Source organism: Pristiophorus japonicus, chromosome 30 (genome assembly GCF_044704955.1).
Source record: "Pristiophorus japonicus isolate sPriJap1 chromosome 30, sPriJap1.hap1, whole genome shotgun sequence".
Taxonomy (NCBI): Eukaryota; Metazoa; Chordata; class Chondrichthyes; family Pristiophoridae; genus Pristiophorus; species Pristiophorus japonicus.
The window spans coordinates 12,192,851-12,211,802 of record NC_092006.1 but is presented as its reverse complement, the minus strand read 5'-3'; the positions used below and the strand labels follow the sequence as shown (position 1 = coordinate 12,211,802).

Here is an 18,952-nt window from a genome sequence, read left to right as displayed (position 1 = left end):
GGAAACCTTGGAGAAACCTTTAATAACTTTGAAAACTTTGGAAAAACTTTTTAAAACATTCCTCGGACCTCTTAATCAATCTTAAACTTTTAAACAATTGGGGAAACTTTTATAACCTATTATTGATCTACATCTTAGACTTTTTAATAACTCTTAAAAATTCCCAATTTGTTTAAAAAAGTTTCTATCAACTGTTAACTCTTAAAATAACTTTGGAAGTGACCTTCCTAATGCCTGCCACCCAAGCAAGCCTCAGGCCATCTACCAACAATGGCACTACTCAGCGCTGAGCTTGCGGCCAACACTTTGCCGTAGGCAAGTAAGCTTATAGAGCTGTGCCTGGTCTCCAGTTGTCTTGGATCCCCTTGCCACAGGACCAAGACCTTGTTCTGCTAAGCCCGTGTGATTGCTGGTGTACAACGGCCACCCCATGTTCAAAGAACTCACCCCAGGCATCTTCCACTTCGTCAGTATGAAGTTCGTGACCTCGAACGTCAGGCCCCTCATGGACAATTCCAATAGCGACAGACCGGAACGCCGTACTGCCATAGTTGCCCAATAACTCGGATGTTTTGACATTGACATCGCCGCCCTAAGCGAGACCCGGCAGGCAGGGGACGGCCAGTTGAGGAACATGGTGGAGGTTATACCTTCTTCTGGAAAGGGAAACCAGAGGCAGAACGCCGCCTTCATGGAGTTGGCTTTGCCGTCAAGAATGAGCTGGTCAACTGCCTGTGGGGTTAACGAATGTCTCATGACTCTTCGACTCACCCTATCCCGGAACCAATGCGCCACAGTCATCAGTGCGTACGCCCCAACACTCGATGCAATGGATGAGGCTAAAGAGGGTTCTTATTCCAACCTCGAGACATCTCTGTCCCACGTCCCCACAGCAACAAATTGATCCTCCTGGGTGATTTTAACGCCAGGGTCGGCAAAGACACAGCCCTCTGGGGAGGCGTGATTGGCAGAGAGGGGGTAGGGAAAGCCAACTCCAGCGGTACCCTACTCCTGACAAAATGTCTAGAACATGAACTCCTCATCACCAACACCTTGTTCCGCCAGAGGGACAAATACAAGGCATCGTGGCAACACCCTCGCTCCAAACACTGGCACCTGCTCGACTATGTCATGGTCCGAGCCAGGGATTGCAAGGATGTGTGCAGCACCCGCGCCATAACAGGTGCTGACGACCGCTGGATGGACCACCGCCTAATCCGATCCATCATCGATATTAAAATAGCCCCAAAGCAGAGGGGGCAGCAGAAGCAGTGCCGCAAAAAAGTTAATGCCGGGGCACTGAGAGACCCAGCTAAGAGAGCCCTATCCAGCCAGTGCCTCACAGCTAATCTGGCGTGCCTTTTATGACCCTGAGATGCTGAATGCCCCACAGTGCTTGGTCTGCCCTCCAGGCCTCTATAACCAGTGCCTGTGAAGAGACACTTGGTCACTCAACCAGGAAACACCAGGTCTGGTTTGATGATAATGATCAGGAGACCGAAGAACGAATAGATCACAGGCGCAGAGCATTTCTGAGCCTCAAGCAACAACCCAACTCGAGAGCTGCAAAACAACATTACAGATGGCTCAGGGTTCAGGTCCAACAAAAAGCCTGGGACTTAACAAACAGGTGGTGGATGGAGAAAGCACAGGAGATACAACAACTGGCCGATAGCCATGATGTGTGAGGATTCTTCATTGCAGTCAAGGCCACCTATGGTCCAAACTCCCAAGGCCCCACCCCACTCCTGGCCAAGAACGGAGTAACACTCATCAAGGATACCGAGGCAGTCAGGGCCCGATGGAAGGAGCACTTTGAAGATCTCCTCAATCAAGACTCTGCCTTTGACTGAGTGCTCTCGACTCCATCCCGCAGCGACCCGCCACCAACTCAGTGAAACTCCAACATTGCACGAGGTAGGCAAAGCCATAAAACAGCTCAAGAATAACAAGTCTACGAGAGCGGATGGAATCCCTGCTGAGGCGCTAAAATATGGCGGAGTGGCGTTGTTGGCCGGATACATGACCTCATCTCTCTCATCTGGAGGGAGGAGAGCATGCCGGGAGATCTCAGAGCATGCAGTGACTGTGACCATTTTTTAAAAAGGGGACAAGTCCGACTGCGGTAACTACAGAGGAATCTCCCTGCTATCAGCCATTGGGAAGGCTGTCGCTAGAGTTCTCCTCAATCGTCTTCTCCCTGTGGCCGAGGAGCACCTCCCGGAGTCACAGTGCGGATTTAGTTCCCTACGGGGCACAACGGACATGATCTTTGCAGCGCGACAGCTGCAGGAAAAATGCAGGGAGCAGCGCCAGCCCTTATATATGGCCTTCGATCTCACAAAAGCATTTGACACTGTCAACCGTGAGGGTCAATTGAGCGTCCTCCTCCGTTTTGGATGCCCCAAAAGTTTGCCAACATCCTCCGCCTGCTCCACGATGACATGCAGGCCGTGATCCTTACCAACGGATCCATTACAGACCCAATTCACGTCTGGACCGGGGTCAAACAGGGCTGCGTCATCGCTCCAACCCTCATCTCAATCTTCCTTGCTGCCATGCTCCACCTCACATTCAACAAGCTCCCCGCTGGAGTGGAACTAAACTACAGAACCAATGGGAAGCTGTTTAACCTACACCGCCTCCAGGCCAGGTCTAAGATCACCCCAACCTCTGTCGTTGAGCTGCAGTATGCGGACGACGCCTGCGTCTGCGCACATACAGAGGCTGAACTCCAGGATATAGTCAATGTATTCACTGAAGCACATGAAAGCATGGGCCTTACGCTTAACATCTGTAAGACAAAGGTCCTCCACCAGCCTGTCCCCACCACACAGCACTGCCCCCCAGTCATCAAGATTCGCGGCACGGCCCTCAACAACGTAGACCATTTCCCATTATCTCGGGAGCCTCTTATCAGCAAAGGCAGACATTGATGCAGAGATTCAGCATCGCCTCCAGTGCGCCAGTGCAGCCTTCGGCCGTCTGAGGAAAAGAGTGTTTGAAGACCAGGCCCTCAAACCTACCACCAAGCTCATGGTCTACAGGGCTGTAGTAATACCCGCCCTCCTGCATGGATCTGAGGCATGACGATGTATAGAAGGCACCTCAAGTCGCTGGAGAAATACCACCAACGTTGTCTCCACAAGATCCTGCAAATCCCCTAGGAGGACAGGCACACCAACATCAGTGTCCTCACCCAGGCTAACATCCCAGGTATTGAAGCACTGACCACCTTCGATCAGCATCGTTAGGCAGGCTACATAGTTCGCATGCCAGATACGAGACTCCCTAAGCAAATGCTTCCCAATCTTCTGTCCTCCCACTAGTTTTGGCCACATTGTATGCCCTTGTTTTTAACTGGATGAGACTAGGGAATTAATAATGGGGAACAGGAAAATGTCAGAGACTTTGAACAAATATTTAGTATCGGTCTTCACAGTAGAAAACACTAAAACATCCCAATAGTGGATAAAGAAGGGGCTTTCGGGAGGGAGGATCTTAATACAATCACTATCACTAAAGAAGAAGTACTCAGTAAAATAATGGGACTAAAGGTGGACAAGTTCCCTGGACCTGATGGCTTACATCCTAGGTTCTTAAAAGAAGTGGCTGCAGAGATAGTGGATGCATTGGTTGTAAAATTCCCTGGATTCTGGGGAGGTCCCAGCAGATTGGAAAACCGTAAATGTAACGCCCCTATTTAAAAAAGGAGGCAGTCAAAAAGCAGGAAACTATAGACCAGTTAGCCTAACATCTGTGGTTGGGAAAATGCTAGAGTCCATTATTAAGGAAGCAGTAGCAGGACATTTAGTAGAGCATGATTCAATCAGGCAGAGTCAGCATGGTTTTATGAAAGGGAAATCATGTTTGACAAATTTGCTGGAGTTCTTTGAGGATGTAATGAGCAGGGTGGATAAGGGAGAACCAGTGGATGTGGTGTATTTGGATTTCCAGAAGGCATTCGATAAGGTGCCACATAAAAGGTTACTGCACAAGATAAAAGTTCGCAGGTTTGGGGATAATATATTAGCATGGATAGAGGATTGGCTAACTAACAGAAAACAGAAAGTCAGGATAAATGGGTCATTTCTGGTTGGCAAACAGTAACTAATGGGGTGCCGCAGGGATCAGTGCTGGGACCCCAACTATTTACAATCTATATTAATGACTTGGATGAAGGGATCGAGTGTAATGTAGCCAAATTTGCTGATGATACAAAGATGGGTGGGAAAGCAAATTGTAAGGAGGTTACAAAAAATCTAAGTGCGTGGACAAAAAATTGGCAGATGGAGTATAATGTGGGAAAAGGTGAGGTTATCCACTTTGGCAAAAAAAATAGAAAAGCAGACTATAATTTAGATGGAGAAAAATTGCAAAGTTGGGAGTCCTTGTGCATGAAACACAAAAAGTTAGTATGCAGGTGCAGCAAGTGATCAGGAAAGCCAATGGAATGTTGGCCTTTATTGCAAGGGGGATAGAGTATAAAAGCAGAGAAGTCCTGATACAACTGTACAGGGTATTGGTGAGGCCACACCTGGAGTACTGTGTACAGTTTTGGTCTCTGTATTTCAGGAAGGATATACTTGCATTGGAGGCTGCTCAGAGAAGGTTCACTCGGTTGATTCCGGGGATGAGGGGGTTAACTTATGAAGATAGGTTGAGTAGGTTGGTCCTATACTCATTGGAGTTCAGAGGAATGAGAGGTGATCTTATCGAAACTTATAAGATAATGAGCGGGCTCGACAAGGTGGATGCAGAGAGGATATTTCCACTGATAGGGGAAACTAAAACTAAGGGACATAGGGCTAGATTTTACACTTTTGTGCTTGGGCAATATTTCCGGCGTGGGCGGTAAAAATGGGTTATCAGATCGCCGACTTCTTGCCCATTCTCAAAGCACCTAGTCTCCATTTTTGAAATTGGGCGTTACCGCGAGCGCTATGAAATGGGCGGTAGCGTTAAATTTCGTTAATCTTCTGCCGCAAAGTGTCACTGTACTTAGCAACGGCATGGCAACGCTCGATTCCCCCGATTCAAGAGGTCAAGGGTTATCATGACATGCGCAGAAAAGGAGACAGAGAGAGAGGGAGCTGAGAGGGAGTGAAGGTGTGTGTGTGGGTGTGGTGTGGCTGCTTTGGGAGGAAGGAGGGAGAGTTGAGAGCTTTAGAGCAAATAAAGAAAGAAAAATTAGCTGTTACCAGCCAGATATTTGCCTGAATTTGGCCTATAATTGAGAGAGAGGAGGAGGCATTAAAGCACGCTGTGGAGACTGACACTGGAGAGAGCAGGGAGGTGGGAGAGGAAAAATTGGAGGGCGCAAAAAGAGTGAGTTGGTTCTCAGATGAGGCAAATGCCTCCCTCCTGCAGGAGGTCGAGTTACACTGGGGTGATTTGACACAGGGAGGGTGTGGGAAGCCCACCCCAAAGGCCTACCAGAAGATATGGGCCGAGATAGCAGAGGTGGTCTCGTCGGTGACCAGCGAGGTGCGTGAGAGCAACAGTGCCGCAAGCAATGGAACGACCTTGTGGGATCTGCAAGAGTAAGTATTACGTTTATTTACATGTACTTATGTATTTATATAATTTGATTTGTAAGAGTCATGAGTGCCTATCAGCAGATGTGAGGTCTTTCACTTTTACCGGGAATGTTTTACTCAAAACCTGCGATCACGGTATACGTCTTTAGGTAAAGAATGATAATTATCATAATAACATGATTACCTCTGTCGGTTATGTGTTGTATCAGTCCCTGTGACAGTACCTAGCAATGATATCAAGCAATGATCTCATGCCATGTCGTCCTGTCACCTTTTACAGAAGACGCTATCGACGATGAGGTCCGTGCAGAGACGAACGGGTGGGGGGCCACCAGTTCCCAGCGACATCGCTGAGATGGAGGAGCGGGTGCTCGCACTCGTGGGGAAGCACACCCCGGACAGCCACGGACGTATCTGCAGTGCCTGAACTAATGCCACATGAGTAAAGCTTACACCATTGCGTGATGTAAATTCAATAGAGGCCACACCCACTCATATCCGAACAATCATTTATGATAGATGATTTCTAAAATTGTCCTATAAATAATGCTGGCCTAATGAAACATAGAAAATAGGTGCAGGAGTAGGCCATTCGGCCCTTCAAGCCTGCACCACCATTCAATAAGATCATGGTTGATCATTCCCTCAGTATCCCTTTCCTGCTTTCTCTCCATACCCCTTGATCCCTTTAGCCGTAAGGGCCATATCTAACTCCCTCTTGAATATATCCAATGAACTGGCATCAACAACTCTCAGGGAATTCCACAGGTTAACAACTCTCTGAGTGAAGAAGTTTCTCCTCATCTCAGTCCTAAATGGCCTACACCTTATCCTAAGACTGTGTTCCCTGCTTCTGGACTTCCCCAACATCGGGAACATTCTACCCACATCTAACCTGTCCAGTCCCGTCAGAATCTTATATGTTTCTATGAGATCCCCTCTCATCCTTCTAAACTCCAATGTATAAAGGCACAGTTGATCCAGTCTCTCTTCATATGTCAGTCCTGCCATCTCGGGAATCTGTCTGGTGAACCTTCGCTGCACTCCCTCAATAGCAAGAATGTCCTTCCTTAGATTAGGAGACCAAAACTGAACATAATATTCCAGGTGAGGCCTCACCAAGGCCCTGTACAACTGCAGTAAGACCTCCCTGCACCTATACTCAAATCCCCTCGCTATGAAGGCCAACATACCATTTGCCTTCTTCACCGCCTGCTGTACCTGCATGCCAACTTTCAATGACTGATGTACCATGACACCCAGGTCTCGTTGCTCTTCCCCTTTTCCTAATCTGCCGCCATTCAGGTAATATTCTGTCTTTGTGTTTTTGCCCACAAAGTGGATATCCACATTATACTGCATCTGCCATGCATTTGCCCACTCACCTAACCTGTCCAAGTCACCCTGCAGCCTCTTAGCGTCCCCCTCACAGCTCACACCACCATGCAGTTTTGTGTCATCTGCAAACTTGGAGCTATTACACTCAATTCCTTCATCCAAATCATTGATGTATATCGTAAAGAGATGGGGTCCCAGCACTGAGCCCTGCGGCACTCCACTAGTCACTGCCTGCCATTCTGAAAAGGACCCGTTTATCCCGACTCTCTGCTTCCTGTCTGCCAACCAGTTCTCTATCCACGTCAGTACATTACCCCCAATACCATGTGCTTTGATTTTGCACACCAATCTCTTGTGTGGGACCTTGTCAAAAGCCTTTTGAAAGTCCAAATACACCACATCCACTGGTTCTCCCTTGTCCACTCTACAATCTTCAAAAAATTCCAGAAGATTTGTCAAGCATGATTTCCTCCTCATAAATCCATGCTGACTTGGACCGATCCTGTCACTGCTTTCCAAATGCGCTGCTATTTCATCCTTAATAATTGATTCCAACATTTTCCCCACTACTGATGTCAGGCTAACCGGTCTATAATTACCCGCTTTCTCTCTCCCTCCCTTTTTAAAAAGTGGTGTTACATTAGCTACCCTCCAGTCCATAGGAACTGATCCAGAGTCGATAACTGTTGGAAAATGATCACCAATGCATCCACTATTTCGAGGGCCTCTTCCTTAAGTACTCTGTGATGCAGACTATCAGGCCCTGGGGATTTATCGGCCTTCAATCCCATCAATTTCCCGAACACAATTTCCTGCCTAATAAGGATATCCTTCAGTTCCTACTTCTCACTCGACCCTCGGTCCCATAGTACTTCCGGAAGGTTATTTGTGTCTTCCTTCGTGAAGACAGAACCAAAGTATTTGTTCAATTGGTCTGCTATTTCTTTGTTCCCCATTATAAATTCACCTGAATCCGACTGCAAGGGACCTACGTTTGTCTTCACTAATCTTTTTCTCTTCACATATCTATAGAAGCTTTTGCAGTTAGTTTTTATTTTCCTGGCAAGTTTCTTCTCATACTCTATTTCCCCCCTCCTAATTAAACCCTTTGTCCTCCTCTGCTGAATTCTAAATTTCTCCCAGTCCTCCGGTTTGCTGCTTTTTATATGCCTCTTCCTTGGATTTAACATTATCCTTAACTTCCCTTGTTAGCCACGGTTGAGCCACCTTCCCCGTTTTATTTTTACTCCAGACAGGGATGTACAATTGCTGAAATTCATCCATGTGATCTTTAAATGTTTGCCATTGCCTATCCACCGTCAACCCTTTAAGTATCATTCGCCAGTCTATTCTAGCCAATTCACGTCTCATACCATCGAAGTTACCTTTCCTTAAGTTCAGGACCCTAGTTTCTGAATTAACTTTGTCACTCTCCATCTTAATAAAGAATTCTACCATATTATGGTCACTCTTCCCCCAAGGGGCTTCGCACAACAAGATTGCTAATAAGTCCTTTCTCATTATACATCACCCAGTCTAGGATGGCCAGCTCCCTAGTTGGTTCCTCGACATATTGGTCGAGAAAACCACCCCTAATACGCTCCAGGAAATCCTCCTCCACCACATTGCTACTAGTTTGGTTAGCCCAATCAATATGTAGATTAAAGTCGCCCATGATAACGGCTGTACCCTTACTGCATGCATCCCTAATTTCTTCTTTGATGCCGTCCCCAACCTCACTGCTACTGTTTGGTGGTCTGTACACAACTCCCACTAGCGTTTTCTGCCCTTTGGTATTCCGTAGCTCCACCCATACCGATTCCACATCATCTTAGCTAATGTCCTTTCTTACTATTGCATTAATTTCCTCTTTAACCAGCAATGCCACCCCGCCTCCTTTTCCTTTCTGTCTATCCTTCCTAAATGTTGAATACCCCTGGATGTTGAGTTCCCAGCCTTGGTCAGCCTGGAGTCATGTCTCCGTGATGCCAATTACATCATACCCGTTAACTGCTATCTGTGCAGTTAATTCATCCACCTTAGTGTGAATACTCCTCGCATTGAGGCACAGAGCCTTCAGGCTTGTCGTTCTAACACACTTTGCCCCTTTAGAATTTTGCTGTAATGTGGCCCTTTTTGCTTTTTGCCTTAGGTTTCTCTGCCCTCCACTTTTACTTTTCTTCTTTCTATCTTTTGCATCTACCACTATTCTACTTCCCTCTGTCTCCCTGCATAGGTTCCCATCCCCCTGCCATATTAATTTAACTCCTACCCAACAGCACTAGTAAACACTCCCCCTAGGACATTGGTTCTGGTCCTGCCCAGGTGCAGACCGTCCGGTTTGTACTGGTCCCACCTCCCCCCAGAATCGGTTCCAGTGTCCCAGGAATTTGAATCCCTCCCTTCTGCAGCACTCCTCAAGCCACGTATTCATCTGAGCTATCCTGCGATTCCTACTCTGACTAGCACGTGGCACTGGTAGAAATCCTGAGATTACTACTTTTGAGGTCCTACTTTTTAATTTAGCTCCTAGCTCCCTAAATTCGTCTTGTAGGACCTCATCCCGTTTTTTACCTATATCGTTGGTACCTATATGCACCACGACAACTGGCTGTTCACCCTCCCTTTTCAGAATGTCCGGCACCCGCTCCGAGACATCCTTGACCCTTGCACCAGGGAGGCAATATACCATCCTGGAGATCAGTTGCGGCCGCAGAAACGCCTATCTATTCCCCTTGCAATCGAATCCCCTATCACTATAGCTCTCCTACTCTTTTTCCTGCCCTCCTGTGCAGCAGAGCCACCCACGGTGTCATGAACTTGGCTGCTGCTGCTCTCCACTGATGAGTCATCCCCCTCAACAGTACCCAAAGCAGTGTATCTGTTTTGCAGGGGGATGACCGCAGGGGACCCCTGCACTACCTTCCTTGCACTGCTCTTCCTGTTGGTCACCCATTTACTATCTGGCTGTGTACCCTTTACCTGCGGTAAGACCAACTCACTAAACATGCTATTCACGTCATTCTCAGCATTGTGGATGCTCCAGAGTGAATCCACCCGCAGCTCCAGTTCCGCAATGCGGTCCGTCAGGAGCTGCAGGCAGATACACTTCCCACACACGTAGTCGTCAGGGATACCAGAAGCGTCGCTGACTTCCCACATAGCACAGGAGGAGCATAACACATGTCCGAGCTCTCCTGCCATGACTTAACCCTTAAATAAACTTAAATTGCCAACAACAATGCTAAATGTTACTTACTGATAAAGAAAATCATTGCAATGCAAATGTGTTGATGGTGATGAAATGTGATGTCTGCGATGATCTTGAGAGCGGTGGTGCTTTTGTCGAGCATATGCTGTGTGTAGCGCTGGACTCACCTTGTCATCCTAGCTCCCCTGCTCCTCTAACAACCTCATTTGTGTTTTGCAGCTCAGCCAGCAGCGCGGCCCCAGGCAAGACCACAGAGGCCAGAAGGTGGGGGCGCGGGTCCCGACTTTCCGGACGATCCGACATGTGGTGCTGAGGAGCTCCGATTCTCGCCCGTCAATCCGCCGGGTGTGTTCTCGACGGATGAGAGCACGGACTTCGAGGAGCCTGCATCGCCATGCTCCAGAAGCCATTCCACCCCAAGGCCATTTACTGGTCCTCAGGTCATTCCCGCATCCACTCTGGAGGTACCAGCCCCAAGCATCTCGCCACAGGGCACCCCATTTGTCCCCAGGACGGAGCCGACCCCACGGAGGTATCGTGGACGCGGCAGTTCTAGTCCACGAGCGCGACATGAGAGCGGAGAGATGGTACAGTTGTCCAGGAGGACTGTGGACATTAGTGACCAGCTCATCGAAGCATTGGGGGTATAACCTGACAGCTGGCCGCCATGACTGAGTAGGTTCCGTGGATGGCGGAGGCCCTGGATGCGATAGCCAGGAACACTGCTGCCACAGGTCTCCCAGTGGTCCCCGAGCGCGGCACTCCACCCCTAGGTTCCACACCACCACTGCGAACGACAGATGAGAGACAGGACCAAGATCCTGCTTCTGGATCAGAGAATGTTGCCCTCGGCACCCCCCGGTCCCGTACCCGTGCAACCACCGCCTCTGTCTTCATCCCTCCCAATGAGGCACCGCCTGAGGAGCTCCTCGGCCAGGCGCCATGGAGCGAGGAGGGTAAGGGGTAGAGGTGGGGAGAAGAAGGGGAGGGGGAAGGAAAGTGAGGTGCATGTCCGCAGGTGATGGCTGTGTTATATCTCCAGCTGGGTGGATGCAATTTGGTGCAATGTATGGGGGGAGGGGGGCCACGCTCCTGTTTTGCCTTTGTATTCTGTGTTGCTGGACATGTTGAACATCTGATTTATGTCAATGGTCAAAAAAGTGGGGTGTGGGCGGGGGTGGGGCGTTTTTGCCCCTGATACTTATGATTTCAGACCAATGTTGGTATAACATTTTTTTTATTGAACATAACCTTGTTGTGCATTGTCTCAGATAGCTGGACCGTTATACACCGGTGATTCCTTAACATGAAAGGGTTAAATAAAACTTAACTTCAATCAACGTAAACTTTAACTTTAACTGGCACCAAGATGATGGGCACCATTGATGTCTGAGCTGCTCACACAGCAGTGTGTCAGTGTTGTCACTCACAGCAATGTTCTTTCAGGCAAATCGTTCAGATATCAGCTCCTCACATAAGAGTCTTGCAGCTATGTAGCCACCACAGGCCCTTTTCTGCGGTCTGGAGGGGGGTGTGGGCCTGGTTGCATAGCCAGCCTGATTGTCTGGCCCTAGGTCAGCGTCCAGCCCCTCGTCGTCCTTGTCATGTATCCTACATGGCCACTATTGGCACTATCTTAAGGTGTGCCACCAGAGGGCACTGCAGTGGGAGACTCGTAGGTTACCTGTACAGGTGCGCCTGGCCTAGTATAAAAGGCAGGCCACCAGGTGTGATCCTCACTCTGGGGTTAACGAATAAAGGACTACGGTCACTGCAGTTCAAGTACAACACATCGCCTCATGGAGTCATTGTTAGAGCAAAAGAAACAGGGGCAGAGAGAGCGAATGAAAGAGAGAGAGCGAGAGAAACAGGGACGGAGAGAGAGAATGAGAGAAATGGAAAGTGCAGTGTCCTTAGATGCTCTGATAATGACTCCACGAAGTAGTGTGTTGTACTTGAACTGTAGTGACCTTAGAGTGACGATCACACCTGGTGGCCTGCCTTTTATACTAGGCCAGGTGCACCTGTACAGGTAACCTACGAGTCTCCCACTGCAGTGCCCTCTGGTGGCACACCTTGTGATAGTACCAACAGTGGCCATGTAGGATACATGGCATCACTCCCCCCTGAGACCTCAGCGCAAATCGCCTCTACATTGACTGTGCTCTGGGCTTAGCTCTATGTGGGCTCTGTCTGGTTGACCCTTGGCCGGTCACTTCAATCTTGGGTGAGTGGTTGCTGCAGTGGAGTGCTGGCGGTTGCTGTTTGTGTGTGTCCCTGTCCACTCCATTCTCCCCTCCCACATCGATTATGGTAGGGGCTCCTAACATTCATGTACATTCAAGTTCAGGTAAGTGGGTTTTGCATTTAATTTGTTTTCTTTTGGTGTAGTCCTATGGTGCGACAAGTACGTTAGATGCCTTATCGATGTAGTGACCGGTGCGTGAGGACAAACTAGTTCCAGAGCCGCTGGGTTGTGTCCCCTCAGTGGCGGCTCAGTGCCCGGTGCTGGCAGTGGGAGCCCGGTTAGCTCGCGTAGCCTGCTCTTGGGGCTGTTGCCGTGGTTCCTAGCGTTGGGCCAGTTCACAGATGTCTGAGGAGGACGCTAAGAGGCTGCAGGGTGACTTGGACAGGTTAGGTGAGCGGGCAAATGCATGGCAGATGCAGTATAATGTGGATAAATGTGAGGTTATCCACTTTGGGGGCAAAAACACAAAGGCAGAATATTATCTGAATGGCGGCAGATGAGGAAAAGGGGAGGTGCAACGAGACCTGGATGTCATGGTACATCAGTTATTGAAAGTTGGCATGCAGGTACAGCAGGCGGTGAAGAAGGCAAATGGCAAGTTGGCCTTCATAGCGAGGGGATTTGAGTATAGGAGCAGGGAGTTATTACTGCAAGGGGCTTGGTGAGTCCTCACCTGGAATATTGTGTTCAGTTTTGGTCTCCTAGTCTGAGGAAAGACATTCTTGCTATTGAGGGAGTGCAGCGAAGGTTCACCAGACTGATTCCCGGGATGGCAGGACTGACATATGAGGAGAGACTGGATCGACTGGGCCTGTATTCACTGAAGTTTAGAAGGATGAGAGGGGATCTCATAGAAACATATAAAATTCTGACGGGACTGGAGAGGTTAGATGCAGGAAGAATGTTCGCGATGTTGGGGAAGTCCAGAACCAGGGGACACAGTCTAAGGATAAGGGGTAAGCCATTTAGGACCGAGATGAGGAGAAACTTCTTCACTCAGAGAATTGTGAACCTGTGGAATTCCCTACCGCAGAGAGTTGTTGAGGCCAGTTCATTGGATATATTCAAGAGGGAGTTAGATATGGCCCTTACGGCTAAAGGGATCAAGGGGTATGGAGAGAAAGCAGGAATGGGGTACTGAGGTGAATGATCAGCCATGATCTTATTGAATGGTGTTGCAGGCTCGAAGGGCCGAATGGCCTGCTCCTGCACCTATTTTCAATGTTTCTATGTGACCTCCCTGTCTTTTCTTTGTGCCCTGGGTCTCGCTGCTGCTCACTGAGGAGCTGTCGTCTAGCAGTGCACAGGGAACTGCTGACTCGCTGGCCTGAGCGTCACTTGGTTTGGGATTCTGGCCGGTACCTGTTTCCTTCGGGGGAACGGTGGCGGGTGACCCTCCATCTAAGGGCATGGCCTTGGTGCAGTCTGCTCCTTCGGGCTTGTGGCAGTCGGTGCCATCGGGTGCCTGAGAGGTGGAGCCGACCCGGGGCAGGGTATCGATACCGGTGCCATTGCCCTGCTGAGGTCGCTTGCCCTGCAGCCCGTGTGTGTCGGATGCTTGAGGTCACACTTCAGGGTGCATGACTCTGGTCCCCGGGACGCAGGCTACAGCATTGGGTAACTAGCTGGACCTGTGTGCACCCGATGGGTGTCTGCCCACTGCATCGGCTGCGTGCGGTAGAAATCCTGCCTCGCACAACTTTTCATTACTTATGATGGACACTCTGTGGGTCCGATCGCGTGACTTTTCCTCACTGGTTGCATGTGCACAGTTCAGATTATCCGCTACACATTTTACATGATCCAGTTACACATTTTGTCTCTGACTTACAGTTCTTGTTACATTGCTTGAGTGTGTGGAACTGTCCCTTTAATTGTGGTGGGTTGCCGGCCTCCTTTAAGAGAGCCTTGCTTGCTTTACCCCAATCCGCTTCTCCGTTCGGTGCCACGTGTTGCTCCATCAGCGCTGCACCTCACGGTCTGGCCGCAGCCATCTTCGTCTTCAGCACCTCACCTCGTGGTTCGGGCGCCATCTTTCCTTCATCCACGATGTCGACTGCAGTGATCCTCTTCTCCCCGGGTTCTGCCTCCGCCGTTGGGAAGTCGCTTCTGGATCCAATTTTCTTCCTCTAGAGTCCCGCCACTGGAGCCCGAAAGGTGTGTTCGGGTCGTCTCAGCTGGATCATCTCCACACAGTCCTGTTGAGTGGTCTGTGCCTCGGGTGCTGCGCTGATCTGCTCTCTGGTGCCGAGTACACCCTCAGGTGAGGGCTTGCTTTGCCTCTGTGCGTGGGGGACGTCGATCGCTGGAGGGATGAAACCAGGAAGAGCAGTGGAAGGAAGCTAGTGCAGGGGTCCCCTGTGGTCATCCCCCTACAAAACAGATGCACCGCTTTGGGTACTGTTGAGGGGGATGACTCATCAGGGGAGAGCAGCAGCAGCCAAGTTCATGGCACCGTGGGTGGCTCTGCTGCACAGGAGGGCAGGAAAAAGAGTGGGAGAGCTATAGTGATAGGGGATTCGATTGTAAGGGGAATAGATAGGCGTTTCTGCAGCCGCAACTGAGACTGCAGGATGGTATGTGGCCTCCCTGGTGCAAGGGTCAAGGATGTCTCGGAGCGGCTGCAGGACATTTTGAAGGGGGAGGGATAACAGCCAGTTGTCGCAGCGCATATAGTTACCAACAATATAGGTAAAACACGGGATGAGGTCCTACAAGACGAATTTAAGGAGCTAAGAGCAAAATTAAAAAGTAGGACCTCAAAAGTAGTAATCTCAGGATTGCTACCTGTGGCATGTGCTAGTCAGAGTAGGAATCGCAGGATAGCTCGGATGAATATGTGGCTTGAGGAGTGGTGCAGAAGGGAGGGATTTAAATTCCTGGGACATTGGAACTGGTTCTGGGGGAGGTGGGACCAGTACAAACTGGACGGTCTGCACCTAGGCAGGACTGGAACCAATGTCCTCGGGGAAGTGTTTGCTAGTGCTGTTGGAGAGCAGTAAACTAATATGGCAGGGGGATGGGAACCTATGCAGGGAGACAAAGGAAAGTAAAATGAGGGCAGAAACAAAAGATAGAAAGAAGAAAAGTAAAAGTGGAGAGCAGAGAAACCCAAGGCAAAAGTAAAAAAGGGCCACATTACAGCAAAATTCTAAAGGGGCAAAGGGTGTTAAAAAGACAAGCCTGAAGGCTCTGTGCCTCAATGCAAGGAGTATTCGTAATATGGTGGACGAATTAACTGCGCAGACAGCAGTTAACGGATATGATGTAATTGGCATCACGGAGACATGGCTCCAGGGTGACCAAGGCTGGGAACTCAACATCCAGGGGTATTCAACATTTAGGAAAGATAGACAGAAAGGAAAAGGAGGTGGGTTGGCGTTTCTGGTTAAAGAAATGTCCTTCCTTGCAATAGTAAGGAAGGACATTAGCTTCGATGATGTGGAATCGGTATGGGTGGAGCTACGGAATACCAAAGGGCAGAAAACGCTAGTGTGAATTGTGTACAGACCACCAAACAGTAATAGTAAGGTTGGGGACAGCATCAAACAAGAAATTAGGGATGCGTGCAATAAAGGTACAGCAGTTATCATGGGCGACTTTAATCTACATATTGACTGGGCTAACCAAACTGGTAACAATACGGTGGAGGAGGATTTCCTGGAGTGTATTAGGGATGGTTTTCTAGACCAATATGTCGAGGAACCAACTAGAGGGCTGGCCATCCTAGACTGGGTGATGTATAATGAGAAAGGACTAATTAGCAATCTTGTTGTGCGAGGCCCCTTGGGGAAGAGTGACCATAATATGGTAGAATTCTTTATTAAGATGGAGAGTGACACGGTTAATTCAGAGACTAAGGACCTGAACTTAAGGAAAGGTAACTTCGATGATATGAGACGTGAATTGGCTAGAATAGACTGGATAGTGATACTTAAAGGGTTGACGGTCGATAGGCAATGCAAACATTTAAAGATCACATGGATGAACTTCAACAATTGTACATCCCTGTCTGGAATAAAAATAAAATGGGGAAGGTGGCTCAACCGTGGCTAACAAGGGAAATTAAGGATAGTGTTAAATCCAAGGAAGAGGCATTTAAATTGGCCAGAAAAAGCAGCAAACCTGAGGACTGGGAAAATTTTATAATACAACAGAGGAGGACAAAGGGTTTAATTAGGAGGAAGCTTGCTGGGAACATAAAAACTGACTGCAAAAGCTTCTATAGATATGTGAAGAGAAAAAGATTAGTGAAGACAAAAGATCCCTTGCAGTCAGATTCAGGTGAATTTATAATGGGGAACAAAGAAATGGTGGACCAGTTAAACAAATACTTTGGTTCTGTCTTCATGAAGGAAGACACAAATAACCTTCCGGAAATACTAAGGGACCGATGGTCTAGTGAGAAGGAGGAACTGAAGGAAATCCTTATTAGGCGGGAAATTGTGTTCGGGAAATTGATAGGATTGAAGGCCAATAAATCCCCGGAGCCTGATAGTCTGCATCCCAGAGTACTTAAGGAAGTGGCCCTAGAAATAGCAGATGCATTGGTGATCATTTTCCAACAGTCTATCGACTCTGGATCGGTTCCTATGGACTGGAGAGTAGCTAATGTAACACCACTTTTTAAGAAGCGAGGGAGCGAGAAGGCGGGGAATTATAGACCGGTTAGCCTGACATCAGTAGTGGGGAAAATGTTAGAATCAATTATTAAAGATTAAATAGCAGCACATTTGGAAAACAGTGACGGGATCGGTCCAAGTCAGCATGGATTTATGAAAGGGAAATCCTGCTTGACAAATCTTCTAGAATTTTTTGAGGATGTAACTAGTAGAGTGGACAAGGGAGAACCGATGTATATGGTGTATTTGGACTTTCAAAAGGCTTTTGACGAGATCCCACACGAGATTGGTGTGCAAAATTAAAGCACATGGTATTGGGGGTAATGTACTGAATTGGATAGGGAATTGATTGGCAGGAAGCAGAGAGTCGGGATAAATGGGTCCTTTTCAGAATGGCAGGCAATGACTAGTAGGGTGCCGCAGGGCTCAGTGCTGGGACCCCAGCTATTTACAATATACATCAATGATTTGGATGAGGGAATTGAGTGTAATATCTCCAAGTTTGCAGATGACACTAAGCTGGGGGGTGTGAGCTGTGAGGAGGACACTAAGAGGCTGCAGGGTGACTTGGACGGGTTAGGTGAGTGGGCAAACGAGTGGCAGATGCAGTATAATGTGGATAAATGTGAGGTTATCCACTTTGGTGGCAAAAACAGGAAGGCAGAATATTATCTGAATATTAGGAAAAGGGGAGGTGCAACAAGACCTGGGTGTCATGGTACATCAGTCATTGAAAGTTGTCATGCAGGTACAGCAGGCGGTGAAGAAGGCAAATGGTACGTTGGCCTTCATAGCTAGGGGATTTGAATATAGGAGCAGGGAGGTCTTACTGCAGTTGTACACGGCCTTAGTGAGTCCTCACCTGGAATATTGTGTTCAGTTTTGGTCTCCTAATCTGAGGAAGGACATTCTTGCTATTGAGGGAGTGCTGCGAAGGTTCACCAGACTGATTCCCGGGATGGCAGGACTGACATATGAGGAGAGACTGGATCGACTGGGCTTGTATTGACTGGGGTTTAGAAGGATGAGAGGGGATCTCATAGAAACATAAAATTCTGACGGGACTGGACCGGTTAGATGCAGGAAGAATGTTCCCGATGTTGGGGAAGTCCAGAACCAGGGGACATTGTCTAAGGATAAGGGGTAAGCTATTTATGACTGAGATGAGGAGAAACTTCTTCACTCAGATGGTTGTGAACCTGTGGACTTCCCTGCCGCAGAGAGTTGTTGATGCCAGTTCATTGGATATATTGAAGAGGGAGTTAGATATGGCCCTTATGGCTAAAGGGATCAAGGGGTATGGAGAGAAAGCAGGAAAGGGGTACTGAGGGAATGATCAGCCATGATCTTATTGAATGGTGCTGCAGGCTCAAAGGGCCGAATGGCCTACTCCTGCACCTATTTTCTATGTTTCTATGTTTCCCACTTCCAATGGATCTTCTCCATCCACCTTCTGCCGAGCAGCATTGGTCCATCACCTGCAACAATCCACAGAGGTAATCATGGAGTACCTTTACATTCGCACTACCAACGACTGGGATGATTCCATTGGTGTAGGTACACAGCTTTGCCTGACCCGGGACCAACTCGGGTCGTTCAGCCGGATTGTCCCATAGCCGTTCAAAGGCTCCTTGATTAATCACTGACTGGCTCGTCCTCGTGTCCACTTCCATGGAGCTCACTCTATCTCGACTTCAATCTTCAGCGGGGAGCACTCATTGGTGCAGGTAAACATGGCATGTACCTCCCCCTGGGACTGAGCTGCCTCTCTGCCTATCGATTCATAATCCACGCTGGATTCATGGCATCTGCAGACTCTTCATCGACACAGTGAGTCATATTTCTCTTACACATTCGCTGGAGGTGGCCCTTTGTGCTGCAGCCTTTGCATACGTAGTCTTTAAAGCGGCACTGGTGAGCCCTGTGATTCCCTTCGCAACACCAGCATGGTGTTACTCGATTAGCCCGCCTCAGCGGACTCTGAGTTAAGGGA

The 18,952-nt window shown here is 48.6% G+C and overlaps 1 protein-coding gene across 1 annotated transcript in view; it reads left to right on the top strand.

Moving 5' to 3' along the window:
- Nucleotides 1-18,952, top strand: part of LOC139240117 (zinc finger protein 721-like) — a 100,743-nt gene that overhangs the window by 34,178 nt on the left and 47,613 nt on the right. The window contains exons 6-7 of the mRNA XM_070868493.1: nt 10,309-10,553; nt 12,481-12,496. Coding sequence (XP_070724594.1) covers nt 10,309-10,553; nt 12,481-12,496 — 261 coding nt within the window. The remainder of the gene's footprint in view (nt 1-10,308; nt 10,554-12,480; nt 12,497-18,952) is intronic.